Source organism: Geotrypetes seraphini, chromosome 1, assembly GCF_902459505.1.
Source record: "Geotrypetes seraphini chromosome 1, aGeoSer1.1, whole genome shotgun sequence".
NCBI lineage: Eukaryota > Metazoa > Chordata > Amphibia > Gymnophiona > Dermophiidae > Geotrypetes > Geotrypetes seraphini.
In genome coordinates, this window is record NC_047084.1 from 534,508,475 (window position 1) to 534,526,416 (window position 17,942).

The 17,942-nt window shown below is 44.1% G+C and overlaps 1 protein-coding gene across 1 annotated transcript in view; it reads left to right on the forward strand.

The window, feature by feature from the left end:
• The first annotated feature begins 312 nt into the window (after window positions 1-312).
• Window positions 313-17,942, forward strand: part of TRIM36 (tripartite motif containing 36) — a 213,752-nt gene continuing 196,122 nt past the window's right edge. Inside the window, exon 1 of the mRNA XM_033929084.1 lies at window positions 313-739. Coding sequence (XP_033784975.1) covers window positions 677-739 — 63 coding nt within the window. The 5' untranslated portion in view covers window positions 313-676. The remainder of the gene's footprint in view (window positions 740-17,942) is intronic.

Genomic DNA, 17,942 nt, shown 5'->3' on the forward strand with positions numbered 1-17,942 from the left:
TTGGAGTTGGTAGAGTATAACGGATGGAGGTTTTACAATTTTGAACACCTGTGACACGTCTCACTTTCTTTCCATTTAGCACATATGAGACCTATTGTATCCCTGATTTGTGTATTTTAACCATTCTTTTCATTTAGATATCATCTTTATCATAAAATCATTTTCATTACAGCCCTCCTTATCTTTCACTGCTAATAAAGCAAGAATAATCATCTTAGATCTTGCACATTTGAACTTGAAGGTAAATTAATTTCGTCCTTAGAAAACCTCACTTGACGCACTAACTTTTCTGACAACTCGCTTTAAAACGTTTGCTTTTTCTGGCGCCTCCTCGACCCCCGCAGCTGTAGGAAAATGAGTTCTTCCCGGTAGTAAGGAGGCGCGAGGGGTGGACACGCCTCGGCTCGAGCTCCCGCAGGCTGCCATTGGTTTCCTTTGCTGAAATGCGGCGTTCTCTGATAGTCGATACCCAGGATCACATCACGTTCCGAAAACAATAAAGCTCCAGCTGTGCTATTCTCTTCTCTTTCACACAGTACTAATAACTGTGGGCGGTTCCCCCCCTCTCACACACACCTTTGCTTAAAACTCTACAAAAGAAACGTGGCCCTGTCTTGTTTTCTGTTTGTTTTTTTTAAAAGCAAGAATTGTATTTTTGTCGAAAATATCTATAATCATGACCGAATCGAAAGAAATAAACGAATTTGGCTTTATAGTGGAAGCGATAGCGAAGAATCAGGTAAGAAAAACTTTAGCCCGCGGTAATTGGTAGAGGGCTGGTGCCGAAACACTTCTGTAGGGATGGAATAGTTCTACATGTGGCTGGATTCTGGCAAGATCTGATGGGCTCGTTTGTAGATTAATGGTTGAAGCAGTTAATGGAAAGTGGATTTTGTAAGACGGGGGCAGTGGGGCAGGAGAGGCTGCTGCGTTTCTGCTGACATGCACGGAGCGTCCTTTCAGTCTATAAGACTTGCCGGGCAGTTATTTGAGGGAGTTTTACTGTCTGACATTCCGAGTAGCCAGAGAAGGCTGGTAATAAAATGCTGATTCCGGTCTTGCAGAGAATTCAATAAGAAGTCGATGACCTGTGTGTATGAAAGTGCTGTTAACAATGATATAAGTACAAAAAACATGACTTCTGATGCAGTATATTTGATTTCCCTCCTCTGTGCGACGTACATACGTTCAGCCAATTCCTGGCAACCGTTTTGCATATATGGATGTCAAAGGAATCCCATTAGAAAAGAAGTTTGTACTAGTGGATACGAAACATATCAAAGTGTGTCTTCGAAGCAGTCACTAGACTGTACCATAAAACAGCACATTTTGGTTCTTAAAACATTTGCTTGCTTAAAAAGTGCATGTATTTTGAAAGGGCGTTCTTTTTGGTACATTTGGAAAGTTTGACTCTTGGTTTTAAAGATTTTCTGAATGTGAGCATCTATTATGCTATAAATATGTGGTAATCATGCTATAAATATTCAAGCTACTTTTTTTTACATTAATGCCGAATGATGACGATGTTTTGTACTCAAATTATATATTATTTGAATGCTAGAAAATTAGCAATCTACTGTACATTATAGGTATAGGTTGTTATTATTATTATTATTTTTTTTTTAGCAAGTTAAATTTGTTGTATTCCAAAGTGTGAATTATATTCTGTTTCAGTGCTTTTTGGTCAGTAGGTTTTAATGTCTGCTCATTCATGGAAACAGAACAGTCTCCAAATATATAGATACAAAATGAAGGGAAAGATATTGTAATATTTACCTGCGATGATTCAGGTATTTTTGTTCATTCTGATCCTCCCATCAGAGATAAGTTGTTTGTGTATGGGTGTCTTGGAATGAAAAGAAAGCATCAAAAGAGCTCAGACTGGAAGTACTTATTTTTGTAAAGTCACCAAATATCTCATTATTATTAATGTGATGGTAATTCTGAAATAACTCTCATGGTTCATGCACATTATGATACTATTTTATTTGGTACACTTATGAGAGCTAAAAGTCAATTATCTGTGAGAAATAACAAGATACTTTTTGTAATGACAGGGGTTGCCATGCAGCTTATTTTAAGAAATTGGAAAAACTGGGATAGGTTGAACTACACATTCTGGTGGGAATCCTTGTGTTATACTTATAAAATGGAACGTTGCATGGCCATACAACAGGGACGTTTTAAGAATTTTATGGATGTTGAATTCCGTTGAAAATCAGGGGCGGGAAACTACGAGGTGACACCAGGAAATTCTTTTTCACTGAAAGAGTGGTTGATCGCTGGAATAGTCTTCCACTACAGGTGATTGAGGCCAGCAGCGTGCCTGATTTTAAGGCCAAATGGGATCGGCACATGGGATCTATTCACAGGGCAAAGGTAGGGGAGGGACATTAAGGTGGGCAGACTAGATGGGCCGTGGGCCCTTATCTGCCGCCTATTTCTATGTTTCTATGATGTTTGGAAGCCATTGGCTAAATACTGTAAAGGGGAATAATTAATTTAATTTTATAGTCAAGTAAACATTCATATCCGGAGGGAGGGAAGGGAATAGAATTGGAATTGATTCAAGGATTTGTTTATTAGCTGGGAGGGTGGGGGAAATTTCATTATGCAGTAGTATTTGTAAGTTTTTTTTGTGCTTATTATGTAATGTGTAAATATGTGAATCATTTATTGCGCATTTGTAGTTTGAAAAATCAATAAAGAATTAAAAAAAAAAAAAAAAAAAAAGAGATCATAGCCTGGCACTGTTCTCTCTAAAAAGTCACACAAAATATGTGCATCAAAAATAACTACATGCTTTGTACATGCTGGTTTGTGCACGTAGCCTTGAGCAGTAGAGTAGCATGTAATTTGTGAAAATGTCACCTAGGGGTTAAATCTGTACAGAAGGCCAAAAGTTAGGACCAGGATGCTGTATGCTAAGCAGAAAGTCTATATCTGTGACTATTATTGGCTAATCAGAGACTTCCTTAGACTCCTCCCTAAGAAAGTATCTGATTGGCTGAGGCACCTCGGGCTCCTCCTTTGGGAGGGGCCTGGGGTGCCTCAGCCAAACAGAGCATTAGGCTCCTCCCTGTGCATCACATGATGCACAGGGGCGCAGTTCGTCGTCCTCAGAGGCCTGGAGCACTCTTCCTGCTCCCAACTTTTTAAAGGTACGGGGAGAGGGTGGGCCAGGCCCAGCCTGGCAGATGGTGGGTTTGCTAAAGGTAGGGGGAGGGGGGTTTGCGATGGCAGGAGGGAGTTGGCATCTCTCCTGCCATATTCATTTGTGTGTACGCGCACGGGGAGGGGGTGGGCAGCATCGAGCCTGATGGCAGCGGCGACAGGCTTCAATACAGGCTTCGATGGGGGGGGGGGTTGTGATGGCAGAAGGGAGTTGGCATCCCTCCTGCCTTTGTCTTTGGCAGGGCTGCATTAAGGGGGCATTTTTGGGGGGTTCGGGGAGGGAGGAGGCACTTTGTTAGGGGGCTTTTAAATTTTTTAAAAAAAAATTGAGCAGTTATTTTGTGTGTTTAGTACATGCCCCGCATCTGCCCGATTAAAAATAAAAAAAAGCCGGCAGAAGCCCAGACAGCAGTGACAGGAGGCTGCTTCTCCTGTCACTGTCAGGGCTCTGCCCCGACTCAATTGTTTTTGAGTTGGAGTTTGCATGCAAATGATTTGTACCTCCGTGCAAATCATTTGCATGCAAACTTGATAGTGAATCAATCGCTGTTTTAAAATTGGCCAGGAATCGGCCAACAGCGATTGACTCACTATCCTTTAGTGGATTTGAATGCCAAGCTGTAGGGGCAGATGTGGTTTACTCTCCCGTGTCCCAGGCTAGCCTGAGCCCCACAAGCTGCTCCTCAGCTCCACTCCCTGCTTCAGTAACAGCCCTTCGCCTTCCTTTCCAGAGAACATCAGAACAACTGCCCTTCCCCGCAGTGCAGCCCCGCTCTAAACCTGTGGATTATAACCACAGGCTTGCACTTTGGGGGAAGGGCAGGCTTGCCTGGGACATGGGAGAGTAAACGGGCTCGCGAGACATGTTTCAGCTCGCGAAAAAAAAGAAAACAGCTCTTCCATGCATGGAGAGCATGCGCAGACCATCTATAGACAAAGAAGATGGTCTGCGCTTGCATAAAGATCGCTCTACAGCAGGGAATCTCAAAGTCCCTCCTTGAGGGCCGCAATCCAGTCGGGTTTTCAGGATTTCCCCAATGAATATGCATTGAAAGGCAGTGCATGCACATAGATCTCATGCATTATTCATTGGGGAAATCCTGAAAACCTGACTGGATTGCGGCCCTCAAGGAGGGATTTTGAGACCCCTGATTTAAATGATGAATCATTACTCCCTATAACAGTGTTTCTCAACTCGGTTCTGGAGTACCCCCTTCCCAGTCAGGTTTTCAGGATATCCACATTGAATCTGCATAAACTTGATTTGCATACATTGCCTCCATTATAGCAAATTTCTTTCATGCATATTCATTGTGTTATCTTGTAAACCTGACTGGGAAGGGGGTACTCTAGGACTGAGTTGAGAAACACTGCCCTAGAAGACATAATCACTTATGGATGGCAGTTATTAAAAAAGATACAGGTTGTTTTTGGTAGTTATGATGCTTTTGGTGTGTAAGGCCAAGATTTCAGTCCTGTTATGGGTAGGTTCTTACACTACAGAGTGTGGTAAGGATGGTGGTAAGTCAAATGCGCGCTGACAATTGTTCCGTTGTCCCCAAGCACAGCTTCGGGACGCCAAAATGTTCCATTTTCAGAGAGAGAGCATCCCGAAGCTATGCATGGGGACAACGGGACAGGCGATCACGGAGCCCGGGATTTCTCTGATGCAGCTCAGATCAGCACAGATCAGGTGCATGCAGCCACAACTGCACAAGCCTCCCCTGATGTCAATTCTGACGTCAGAGAGGAAGTTCTGGGCCAGCCAATCGCTGCCTGGCTGGCCCGAAACTTCCTCTCCGAAGCTGTAGTCAAATGCAATAAAACTTTTATTCAGCCAAAAAACACACAATTTAACACGGTTCAGTTTTAGAAACAGCACTGTAAACTTTTTTTTTTTTAAACCAACATTGTACTGAAATAATCAGTCATTGTTTTTCTGCATGCATATTACATGATTCAGGCTGTGGATCTGACTACTGATGCTGTAAAACTGTCCATAGTCGTGCATCCATTTATCTCTAGATAAAAAAGCAGTCTATATAGGGACTTCAGCGCATCTGAGAAGGAAACAATCTCTGCAGGTGTTTTCATTAGTTGTGATGACCACAACAATATCTCCATTCTCATCAGACTCTTGTTGTCTGCAGTGTCCTTTATGACTGTACAGATATCGGAATTAATGCTGTCGGATGATGTGGGCACATCGTTGTCAACGGTGACATACAGCTCAAACTCTTGTGGTGAGAGTCCAACTGGGAGTTCAGTGGACGAAGTGTCAGCTTCAGTTGTCTCATCAGATGCATGAATGAAGCTCACCAGTCAATAGCAATTTGAAATTGTGGATGATGAGATTCGACTCCACACCTCCCGTACCATGTGAAGAGAGTTGAGCACTGTCATTTTTCTTGCGAGCTCAGCAGCTCATGGGCTGGATTCCATGCTTGCATCAATCACTGCCATCACATATCTTAAGACGAGCAACCTGTAATGACGTTTGAAGTTGGCGATTATCCCCTGGTCCATAGGTTGGATCAAAGAGGTCGTGTATGGTGGCAGAAACATAAGTTTGATGTTGGTTAGTCTTATGTCATTGATGTATGCTGCACAGTTATCACACAGCATTACAATGTGCCTCCTACACCTTCTCAACAGATAAACATAAGAACATAAGAACATAAGAAGTTGCCTCCACTGGGTCAGACCGAGGTCCATCTCGCCCAGCGGTCCGCTCCCGCGGCGGCCCATCAGGTCCGTGACCTGTGAAGTGGTTTCTGCCTATTTCTATAAACTACCTCTAGTTATATCTGTACCCCTCTATCTCCTTATCCTCCAGGAACCTATCCAAACCCTCCTTGAACCCCTGTACAGAGTTCTGGCCTATCACATTCTCTGGAAGCGCGTTCCATGTGTCCACCACCCTCTGGGTAAAAAAGAACTTCCTAGCATTTGTTTTAAACCTGTCCCCTTTCAGTTTCTCTGAGTGACCCCTAGTGCTTGTGGCTCCCCACAGTTTGAAAAATCTGTCCTTATTCACTTTCTCTATGCCCTTAAGGATTTTGAAGGTTTCTATCATGTCCCCTCTAAGTCTCCTCTTCTCCAGGGAGAACAGCCCCAGCATTTTTAACCTGTCAGCGTATGAAAAATTTTCCATACCATTTATTAGTTTAGTCGCCCTCCTCTGCACTCCCTCGAGTATCGCCATGTCCTTCTTGAGGTACGGTGACCAGTATTGAACACAGTACTCCAGGTGCGGGCGCACCATTGCGCGATACAGCGGCATGATGACTTCCTTCGTCCTGGTTGTAATAACTTTTTTGATGATGCCCAGCATTCTGTTTGCTTTCTTTGAGGCTGTCGCACATTGCGCCGATGGTTTCAGTGATGTGTCGACCATCACCCCCAGGTCCCTTTCAAGGTTACTCACCCCTAGCAGTGTTCCCCCCATTTTGTAGCTGAACATCGGGTTCTTTTTCCCTACATGCATGACCTTGCATTTTTCTACGTTAAAACTCATTTGCCACTTTTTTGCCCAGTCTTCCAGTTTCGTTAGGTCCCTTTGCAGGTCTTCACAGTCTTCCGTGTTTCTAACCCTGCTGCAGAGTTTGGTGTCATCAGCAAATTTGATAACCTCACATTTTGTCCCTGCCTCCAGATCATTAATAAATATGTTGAACAGTAGAGGTCCCAGCACTGACCCCTGTGGAACTCCGCTCGTGACCCATTGCCAGTCAGAGTATTGGCCTTTTACTCCAACCCTCTGCTTCCTGCCAGCCAACCAGTGTTTGATCCATCGGTAGATATCCCCTTGCACCCCGTGGTACCACAGCTTTTTAAGTAGCCGTTCATGAGGTACCTTGTCGAAGGCTTTTTGGAAGTCAAGGTAAATGATGTCTATGGATTCCCCCTTATCCATCTGGCTGTTTATTCCCTCAAAGAAGTACAGCAAGTTCGTGAGGCATGACCTTCCCTTGCAGAAGCCATGTTGGCTCGCCTTCAGTTGTCCATGGTTTTCTATGTATTCGCATATTGTGTCCTTTACCATTGCTTCCATCATCTTCCCTGGAACCGAGGTCAAGCTCACAGGCCTGTAGTTTCCCGGGTTACCCCTTGATCCCTTCTTAAAGATGGGCGTGACATTTGCTATTTTCCAGTCCTCTGGGATCTCCCCTGTTTTTAGGGAGAGGTTACATATTTGGCGAAGTGCCTCTGCTATTTCGTTTCTCAGTTCTTTTAGTACCCTTGGGTGGATGCCGTCCGGGCCTGGTGATTTGTCGCTCTTTAGTCTGTCTATCTGTCTGAGGACATCCTCTTTGCTCACCTCTAGTTTTACCAACCTTTCATCTTGTTCTCCGTTTATAATCTCCTCGGGTTCCGGAATATTGGTTGTGTCCTCTCTGGTGAAGACTGACGAGAAGAATTTGTTTAACCTGTCAGCTATCTCTTTTTCCTCCTGTATCGCTCCTTTCCTGTCTCCGTCATCCAGTGGTCCCACTTCCTCTCTGGCTGGTTGTCTCCCTTTCACATACCTGAAGAAGGGTTTGAAGTTTCTTGCTTCTCCTGCCAGTCTTTCCTCATATTCTCTCTTTGCTTTCCTGACCTCTCGATGACATTCTTTCTGGTGTCTTTTGTGCTCTTCCTGGTTTTCCCTTGTTGGTTCCTTTTTCCATTTCTTGAAGGATGATTTCTTGTCGCTTATAGCCTTTTTAACTGCAGTTGTTATCCATGCTGGGTTTTTAGTTTGATTTTTTTTTGCACCCTTTCCTAAACTTTGGGACGTACAGGTCTTGTGCCTCGAGTACTGTGCATTTAAGCAGTGTCCAGGCTTCCTTTACGGTGTTCACCTTCCCTGAGCTGTTGCTGAGCTTTTTTCCTACCATTTTCCTCATGTCCTTGTAGTTTCCTTTTCTGAAGTTGAGTGCTGTCGTTGTGGTTCTTTTCACCTTGGTTGTTCCCATGTTTAATTTGTACTGGATCATGTTGTGATCGCTATTCCCTAACGGTGCTAGTACCACCACTTCCTTTGCGGGTCCCTCTAGCCCGTTGAGGATTAGGTCTAGAGTGGCATCCCCTCTCGTTGGTTCCGTGACCAGCTGCTCCATGAAACAGTCCCTTATTGCCTCTAGGAATTTAGTTTCTCTCGTGCAGTTTGAGTGCCCAATGTCCCAGTCTATTCCCGGATAGTTGAAGTCCCCCATAACCACCACTTTTTCACTTTTGCACACCTGTCTCAGTTCGGCCTCCAGGTCCAGGTCGTTTGTTTCTGGTTGTCCTGGTGGGCGATAGTACAGTCCCAATTTGATGTCAGCTCCTTCCCCTCCTGTCAGCTTAACCCATAGTGACTCCAGACTGTCTGCCCTTATTGTTGTTTCAATTCTGGATGAAGCAATGGAGTCCTTTATATACAGTGCTATTCCTCCCCCCTTCTTGTGTGCCCTGTCCTTCCTGTAGAGTTTGTACCCTGGCAGGGCCACATCCCATTTGTTGTCCTCTGTCCACCATGTTTCTGTGATTCCTATTATGTCTATGTCCTTATTTCTGGCTATAACTTCTAGCTCCCCCATTTTAGTTCTTAGGCTTCTAGCATTTGTATATAGGCAATTTAAGTCCCAGTTTGTTACCTTTTCTTTTGGATCTACTCTTGATTTGTTGCTCCTGCTGGTCTCCTCGCGTGTTGTCTCCTGCGGTGTGTCTATTTCGTCCTCTGCCCGCTTCTTTGTTCTTTGAAAGCCCTCTGGTTCCGGCTGTTTCCTCCTTGTTTTGCTCTTTAGCTCTAAATGCCCCTCGGTTCCCTGTGCTGCATCTTTGGGTTTGTGTCCATGTGGTGTCCATTTTGTCTCTAGTCCATTGTTGCCAGTTCCTGTCTCAGTATCTTTGCTCGATACTGTGGTCCGATGTGTCGAGGTCAGATCGACTATCGGCTTTCCCCTTGTTATCAGTTTAAAGTCATGTCTATGCAGGTCTGGATGTCCTCAGCTTCCTCCCCAGGATCTTAAACTGTTCGGTCAGTGTAGTCATGTTGAAATTCCTTCTGCTGACGTCATTTGTTCCGACATGGATTATCACTGCTGTGTCCTCTGTCTCAGCTCCCTCCATGATTCTCTCGATTTTGTCGGAGATGTCCTTTGTCCTTGCCCCTGGGAGACATGTCACTAGGCGATCCGCTCTGCCTCCTGCTATGTGACTGTCCACTTCTCTCAGGATTGAGTCTCCCACCACGATAGCAGATTTACCTCTCCTCAGCTTCCTCCTAGGTCTCAGGTCTGTGTCGGTGATGATTGGGTCCTCCAGTCCTTCCTTCTCCTGGTTGGTTCCTCCGCAAGGTTCCTCTCCCTCGGCTCCTGGTGGGTCCTGGTGGGTCCTGGCGGGTCCTGTCCTCCATCCGTTTGTTCCCTTCTGAAGAGCGGGTGATCCTGTGTCTCTACCATCCTGCAGGCCTCCTCGATGAATCTTTCGAGCTCTTTGACCTGTTTATTGAAGTGGTTTTCTCTGGTGATGTCCTCAGTTGGTTCAAAATCCTCTGGTTCCTCTATGGAGCGGAGTCCCTCTAGCTCCTGTACTTTGATCTGCAGTCTCCCGACCTCCTTCTTGAGGCTAGCCAGTTCCTGACATCGACTGCATATGTAGGCCTGCCTCCCGGAAGGGAGGTAGACATACATGTGACAGTCGATGCAGTATACTGGAAAGCTTCGCTGACCTTCTGCTGCTTCCATTATTCCTTCCTTGTGACTAAAGTTGGCGCGCTGGAATTTGCCCGACGTGTATCTAAAGTCCCTTGGTGTGTAGGAGTGGTACCCGGTGTGCAGCTAGTAGAAAAATAGATAGAGAAGAGAAGAATGAGAACAGTAGAAAATTTTATTTTATTTTTTTTTTTTTTTAGGTTAGAGTTAGAGTTTGAGTTAGAGTTTGCTGCTGGGCTGCCTGTGCTTCTGGCTCCTTCTCTAAGCTCCTTCGCAAAGGCTCTCGCTAAGGCGAGTGCCTTTGCCACTCGCCTTCGCCGCGTGCCGAACGGCCGCGAGCCGTTGGCTCCCTTGCTTTTAAGGGGGAGCCCGGGCTCCGAGACGACCTCCGACGCTGTGGGGGTGGGCGGAGCTTTCTCTCGCCGCTACCCAATCAGCCTTCTTCCCCTCCTCGCCGGCTTCCGCCCCTCTCTGTCTCTCCTCCGCTTTGCCCGGCTGCCTGCCTGTATCCCCTCTGCTTTCCGGTCCGCGCTGCAGGACAGAAAATAGAAAACAAAGTAAAAGTAAAGGTACTCTCGAGCCGCCGCCGAGTTCTGCCTCGTGCTCGGGCTCCCTTGCTTTTAAGGGGGAGCCCGGGCTCCGAGACGACCTCTGACGCTGTGGGGGTGGGCGGAGCTTTCTCTCGCCGCTACCCAATCAGCCTTCTTCCCCTCCTCGCCGGCTTCCGCCCCTCTCTGTCTCTCCTCCGCTTTGCCCGGCTGCCTGCCTGTATCCCCTCTGCTTTCCGGTCCGCGCTGCAGGACAGAAAATAGAAAACAAAGTAAAAGTAAAGGTACTCTCGAGCCGCCGCCGAGTTCTGCCTCGTGCTCGGGCTCCCTTGCTTTTAAGTCAAGCTTCTGCAACCATTCAATCCACAGTGTCGCCGTCATCCATGCATTTTTGTTGCTTCAAATTCAAAAGGCAGACATTTAATGTTTTTGAAGCACTGAGCATTTTGATTCTTCCCAATCACCAATGGCTCGAGCTTTTCACTACTATCCATATTGCAATTGAGCAGCAATGTCAATCGTTCCTTTGGAACCTTGAAGCCAACAGTTTTGCTGTGTTTGAAAGCCAATGTTCCATCAGGGATGGTACGTCACATGGTTCATATCCACCAATGACTGATGGCAACATTTCCATGACCCATTTTTCTGCACCAAACTCATCCGCGTCTTGTTTTTCGCCATAATTGTATGCTGACTAGATTTTTGTAATTGTTTGTTTTATGGATGGATGTTACTTTTATTATATATCTAACTATTGTGACCTGCTTTGTATAAAGTAGGATACAAACAAATAAACTATATAGTCTAATGGGATAGGAGGTGATGATGAATTGTGGATTAAGGATTGGTTATCGGACAGGAAACAAACAGTAGGGTTAAATGGCTATTTTTCTCAATGGAGGAGGGTAAATAGTGGTGTCCCACATGGACCTGTACTGGGACCCTTGCTATTTAACTTATTTATAAATGATCAGGAAACAAGAACTACAAGTGAGGTGATTAAATTTGCAGATGACACTAAACTATTCAAAGTTGTTAAAATGCATGTGTACTGTGAAAATGCATGTGTACTGTTAAAAACTGCAGGAAGACCTTAGGAAATCGGAAGACTAGGCATCCAAATGGCAGATGAAATTTAATGTGAACAAAGTGATGTACATTGGGATGAATAATCCAAATCATAGTTACTGGATGCTAGGGTCTACCTTGGGGTCAGCGCTCAAGAAAAAGTTCTGGGTGTCATTGTGGACAATATGTTGAAACCTTCTGCCGAATGTGTGGCAAACAAGATGCTAGGAATTATTAGAAAAGTGATGATAAACAAGACTAATAATGTTACAATGCATCTGTTTCACTCAATGGTGTGACCTCACCTGCTGCGATGCTCACCCCAAAGTGCTGTGGTTCAGCGGGGGAGCCATCTCTCCTGCAGCGATAGTTGCAGTAGGCGGTAGGCAGGTTGTTGGGGCCACTGAGCTGCAGCGATCAGCTCAGCGGCCCCTTTTCGGGACTTAAACCTGTTTTGACTTGGTCTAAGTCAAAACGTAGAAGTTAGGCAACCTGCCTAAACTTTTGGTTATATGTGCTGTACGCCTATGTCTAGGTCGGCCCATCTCCCGCCCTTTCCTCTCCTCTAAAAACGCCTGTTTTCGCTCTATGCGTTTAGAGGCAGGGGAAAGGCCTAAGCTGGTTTTAGATATGTCTAAAACCAGCTTTGGTTATGGGTACTTGGATGATAAGGCTTTTTGGTCATCCAAGTACCTATTTAGGCCACTTTTTTGAGACTTTTTTAAAAATTTTTTTTAATTATGAGCCCCTTAGTCTTCCAATTTCCTAAGGTCTGCCTGCAATGTTTCACAAGTCGCATGCATTTTAACAGCTTTGAACAGTTTAGTGTCGTCTGCAAATTTAATCACCTCACTTGTTCCAATTTCCAGATCATTTATAAATAAAATAGCACCGGTTCCAGTACAGATCCCTGCGGCACTCCACTGTTTACTCTTCTCCGTTGAGAAAAATGACCATTTAACCCTATCCTCTGTTTTTTCTTTTTATTTATTTATTTAAGCATTTATCAATTTCAACAATATAAGTTCATTGAACAAAACAAAGTTTTCCCAAATCATAGAATAAAAAGGAAAATATCTCATTTATAAATTAAATACATCAAACTTTGGGATAGTCCCATTGAAGGGAGAAACAATTCACAACCACTGGAATGGAAAATCAAGGAATTAAAAATTAACAGAAAATCACATTAGTAGCTCATCTTACTTTCTTCAGACCAGTGAAATTGGGATCAATTAGGACTTTGCATTGACACTCCTTTCCTTCCAAAAAAAAACGGCAATTGGGAAGGTTCATAGAAAATATAATTATTCTGATCCAAGTAAATTACACATTACACAATTGAAATTTCGCCCCAATAACTTAACATTATCTTTCAATTCTAGGAATCTTTTCCTTCTTGTTTGTGTTTTTCTAGAGACATCTGAAAATAAAGAAATATTTCCGTCCATAAAGGAACTTCTTTAGCCTAAAAAATAGGCGAAGATGCGCTTCCTTATCTTGTAAAAAAACAAATGTCACTAAAAGTGTTGTACAAACTACCACTCATCTTCTGAGGTCTCAATATCCTAGATATATCAATAGGACTTGACATCTGAAGATGAGGGTTTTTTTTTAACCAAAATAGGTAATAAAGAATATTTTATGTAGAGGTAGAAGTCCATTGTCAGGGTATTTGAAGACTACTTTCAAAAATTTATAGAACAAGTCTTTTGGGGACATTGTTAGTGTTTTGGGGAGAATGCAAAATCTGTAAATTCAACTGTTAGTATGATTCTCCATGTTTTCCAATTTCCTCAAAAGCACCAATTTGTCCTGAATAATTGATGTACAAGTAGATTGAACTGCTTGCTACAGATATTTCCAAAGTTTAAACTTTTTCCCCTTGGACTTTCAAGTCCTCTTCAATTTCTGCATTGTCACATTTTGATTCTGCACAAGTGGTATGATTCCTAGACATACCTTATGGAGGGAGTCCAGTGCCTGTCCAAATGGATTCCAATGTAATTTCAGCAGGTTTCTCAAGGGGGTGAAGAGCTGGCAATTCCCCTCTCACTGCTGAAATTTCTGAAGGCCTCCTTTGATATCGCAGTTCTATCTCTGGAGTCCTGGGGAGCCAGCAAGCCTGATAGCTCCGCTGGCAGCATGGCTTCCGCTGTTGCATTGCTGCTTGCATTCCCCTTTCCCCTGGCTGTGAAGGAGGCGCTGGTCCCGCTGGGCTGAGCGAGATTCGCTCCCCAAGGTCCGATATGCTTTCCCTCGCGTCGGACAAAGCAGGAACGCCCCGGGGGCGAAGATGAGAAGAAGCCGGTGATTGCTCCTGTCGCATCAAGGTAGGCTACCGGCGTTCGAGGCTACCGCATGCTCTACCCTTATTTTAGGCATAATTAAGCTAGAAGGCTTATTCAAGCAAAATCGCTCGGACAGGAGCTACAAAACCGAGCGTTACCGTCCACTATGATGCCATCTTGTTTCTCCACCCTCTATTTTTTTCTATCGCCGATAATCAATTCCTAATCCCATGACTCTTTAATTTCTCAGGAGCCTCTATGAGGAACTTTGTCAAAAGCTTATCTGAAAATCAGATACACTATATCAACCAGCTCACTCATTATCCACATGTGTAACACACACCTTCAAAGAAGTCAAGCAAATTGAGAGACAAGATGTCCCTCGGTTGAACCCATGCGACTTCTGTCTCATTAAAATCATGTTTGTCAACAATTTGATTTTTTATAATTGTTTCCCACCATTTTGCCCAGGTATTTGAAGTCATGCTTACCGTCTGTAATTTCCCAGATCTCCTGTGGAACCCTTCTTAAAAATCAGCGTAAGATTAGCCACCCTCCAATCTTCAAGGTACTACAGATGATTTTAGCGACAGGTTACAGATCACTAACAGCAGGTCAGCAATACACTTCCCCCTCCCCATGTCGCGGTTTCTGCACTCGGCGGTTTCACATAATCGCGAATTTTTTTCTGGGAGGGGGAAATATTAAAAAAAATATTTTTGACCTCCCTGCCGCCTTCCCGGCCTTACCTGGTGGTCTAGCGGGCTTTCGGGGCAGGAGCAATATTCCTACGCTCCTGCCCTCGTGCAGATCACCATTAGGAAATGGCTGTGGGAGTTCCTGTCGTAGTCTCGAGAGACTACGGGAACTCACAGCAACCATTTTCCTCATGGCGATCTGCACGGGGCAGGAGCGTAGGAATATTGCTCCTGCCCCAAAAGCCCTCTAGACCACCAGGTAAGGCCAGGGAGGTGGGGGGTGGGTCAGAGCTGGATATTCGCGGTTTTTTCGCCATTCGTGGTCCGGCTCTGACGTATCCACCATGAATAACGAGGGAGAAGTGTAATCATGTTTGAGTTCCTTTAGTACCCTGGGATGTCAAATAGTCAGGAAACCTGGTGAATGAGGTAAGAGGAAAACAGAAGGAAACAGAAACTAAAGTCCTGAGATTGGTCCACATTGGTGGTGATCAGAAAACAAAAGTTAGTAAAATAATTTTTATTTTCTACTTTGTGATTTAGAATATATCAAATTTGAAAAATGTGTATCCTGCCAGAGCTGGTGTTAAGAAAGACATACCTGGGGACCACAAAAACTAACTAAAAAGTTAGTTCTTGTTTCCTGATCATGCTTCTTTAGCTTCCAGCTGGCTTGAGGCTATCTCTGGCAGTTGCTGTAGTTGCACTCCCTAACACTATTCCTGCCATGTGTGACTGGAGTATTCTGTTAGCATGTTTTTCTATGTAGCTTATCTGTAGTAATTTGGCTTGTTTCAGTTTTCTCACTTGTAGAAGGGATATTGTGAGGGGAAGGGGGAGGGGAAACAGGGGGTTTTGTTGATCCTTGTTCTGTATTTGTGATTTAAAAAGAAATTGTATAGACATCAGCAAGAAAAGGGTGAAGTCTGAAGTCAAACCACATTTGGTTGGGAAAAGAGCACAGCTCCAGGGAGGAAAACAGACTTATTCATATACACTGAAATGAGCACAACTGAACATATTGGGCGTGGGAGCTCACTCTGTCTGTTTCGACAACATCAGATGCTGCCAAATTAAAAGCCTTAAGCGGAAGCTGCCTACTATATCTCCCTGCCACTTTGATCGTGCCGTTTTTTCTAGATGTGGGAGCTCGCTTCACCCCCTTTCTACTATGCGAGACCTGCTGAATTTGGCGCACCGTCTAAGGTGCAAGTCAAAGGAGTGCACCGTTTGGAAAAAGACTAGTATCACTTGTCCTGGATGATATTGCTCCAAAACATCAATAAAAAAAAATGTCACCGCAAGTTTTATGGCTTGGTTTGATAAAGAGCTTCATGTTATGAAACACTCTATTAGATGCCTAGAACAAATTAGGAAACAATTGGATTGTGAGTCTTGAGAAAGAGGGCTCCTCTCTCTCTCTCTCTCATCTCTTCTCTCTCTCTCTCTCTCTCTCTCTCTCTCTCTATATATATATATATATATATATATCTATATATAATATATATATATATTATATATTTGAAAATTGTGTTGAAGAATAAGATCGTGTACTAAATGAAATTTATTTTGAATTGAACGGACATTTTAAGAGGCCAATTTTAGGATTGATGAGGTTGTTAGATTTATTTATATTTTTTTGGGTGGGGTGGCTGGAGAGAAGAGGCAATATGAACCAGATTTCAGATAACTGGGGCAGGGGGTGGTTCATTGAAGGGGTCAATTGCCCCAAAAGACAGGAATGGGAGAGGTCATAGTGTTGGAGGAAAATAAAGGGAGGCAGTAAGAGGGTTGTTAGTCTGAAAAGCTGAGATAAATAGAACAATTTGAAGAAAAAATTACTGCTGTTTGAATGGGTTGGTTAGTGAAAAAGTTTATGGAAGGACTTGACAGAGAAAGGGAATGTAAACTAGTAATGTAAGAAAGGCGGGGCATGAAGGAGCACGTAAAGGAGCAGGACACACTCCTTTGACGCATGCTCATTGTGGCGTGCGCCGCAAGGGCGTGAGATTAAAAGAAAAAAGATCTACAGAAGATTATTTGGGGGGCGGAATCACCAGTGCCGCCGCTTTGCGGCGGCGTTCTCACACAGAGGGAGATTGCCTATGGGGAGCAAGGTGAGATGACATTGCAAAACAAAATAACAACCAAAGTTAAAACAATTTTAAATTAAACTAAAGTAGACAAACGACATTCACTCACTCCACTCTTCATTGGTCCATTTTTTTTTTTTTTTTTTTTTTTAGATTTTCTTATTGACATTGCTATACCTATAAACATCCAAAAAGTTTTATATATTTTTTATATTCTTCCACTTATCTTAAATAGTTTTAGAGCAGTTCTTCAGTTATCTAGCTCATTCATTCATAAATTCAGTTCAATCTTCCTGAAGATACTCCATTCTCTAAATTTAAACATGTAGCTTTTAAGATATTTTCTGCTTTACAGGCTTACAAGACTTCTTGCTGAGTGTAGCTTATTCAACAAGGCAGATAGCTCCTGTAGTGTATAGCCAGGATGTTAGCATTTACCCTCTCTTATTCCATTTCAGCCATTAACAGATGGCTGTTTCTCAGTGGAATCTGTAATAGGAGATTTTATTGGAGGGGAAATGGCAAAGAGCAGGTGTGGTTATAGGAAGTAATGACTATTGCTATTAATGCAGATAACCAGAATCAAAGGAGGCATCCTTCAACCAGGGGGTATAGAAAATTTATATGAAATAAAGAGGAAAGGTAATAATAATTGGAGTAGGACAGATGTAGGGTAGGGAGTCATTTTAGGTAAAAGGAGGACTCTGCTCACTACTAGCTTATACAGGAAAAACAGTCAATGGTGTAAGACATTAAGGGGAAGATTCTCAAACGTTCACGATAAAATCTGACAGGCTGCTGATGTGGCTGCTACTGTAATGATTTAAAAAAGGCGAGTCATTCTTAAAAAAAACACACATGCAAATGAGGTTTGTGGAGGGTTGCTAAATTTGCATGTGACGATCACTGGTAATAGCAATTGACACATGCACAGAATAAACGCACAAATAGCAGGAGGGATGCCCACTCCCTCCCACCGCTGCCGTAAAGCAAACATCCTGGCATCCCCATTAGCAGTGAGAGAGATGCCTACTCCCTCCCGCCACCAAGCAACCCTTCCCCTCCCCCAGAAGCAGGAGGGATGCCCACTCCTGCCGTCGCTGTCATACCCCTGACAAACCCGTCCCCCCTTACCTTGTTTACAAAGGCCGGCCTTCGTTTACCTTTACCTTTGTTTACAAAGCCTCTACCTTTGTTTACAAAATGGCAGGCCTTCCCCTCTCTGGTGCATCCTGGGATGCACCAGGGAGGGGCCTAAGGCTCTGATTGGTCCAGGCTGCTTAAGGCCCCACCTATGGTGGCATTAAGGAGTGGGCATCTCTCGGGGGGGGGGGGGGGGGGAGGTTGCTTAATGGCAGCAGCAGGAGGGAGTGAGCATCCCTCCTGCTGC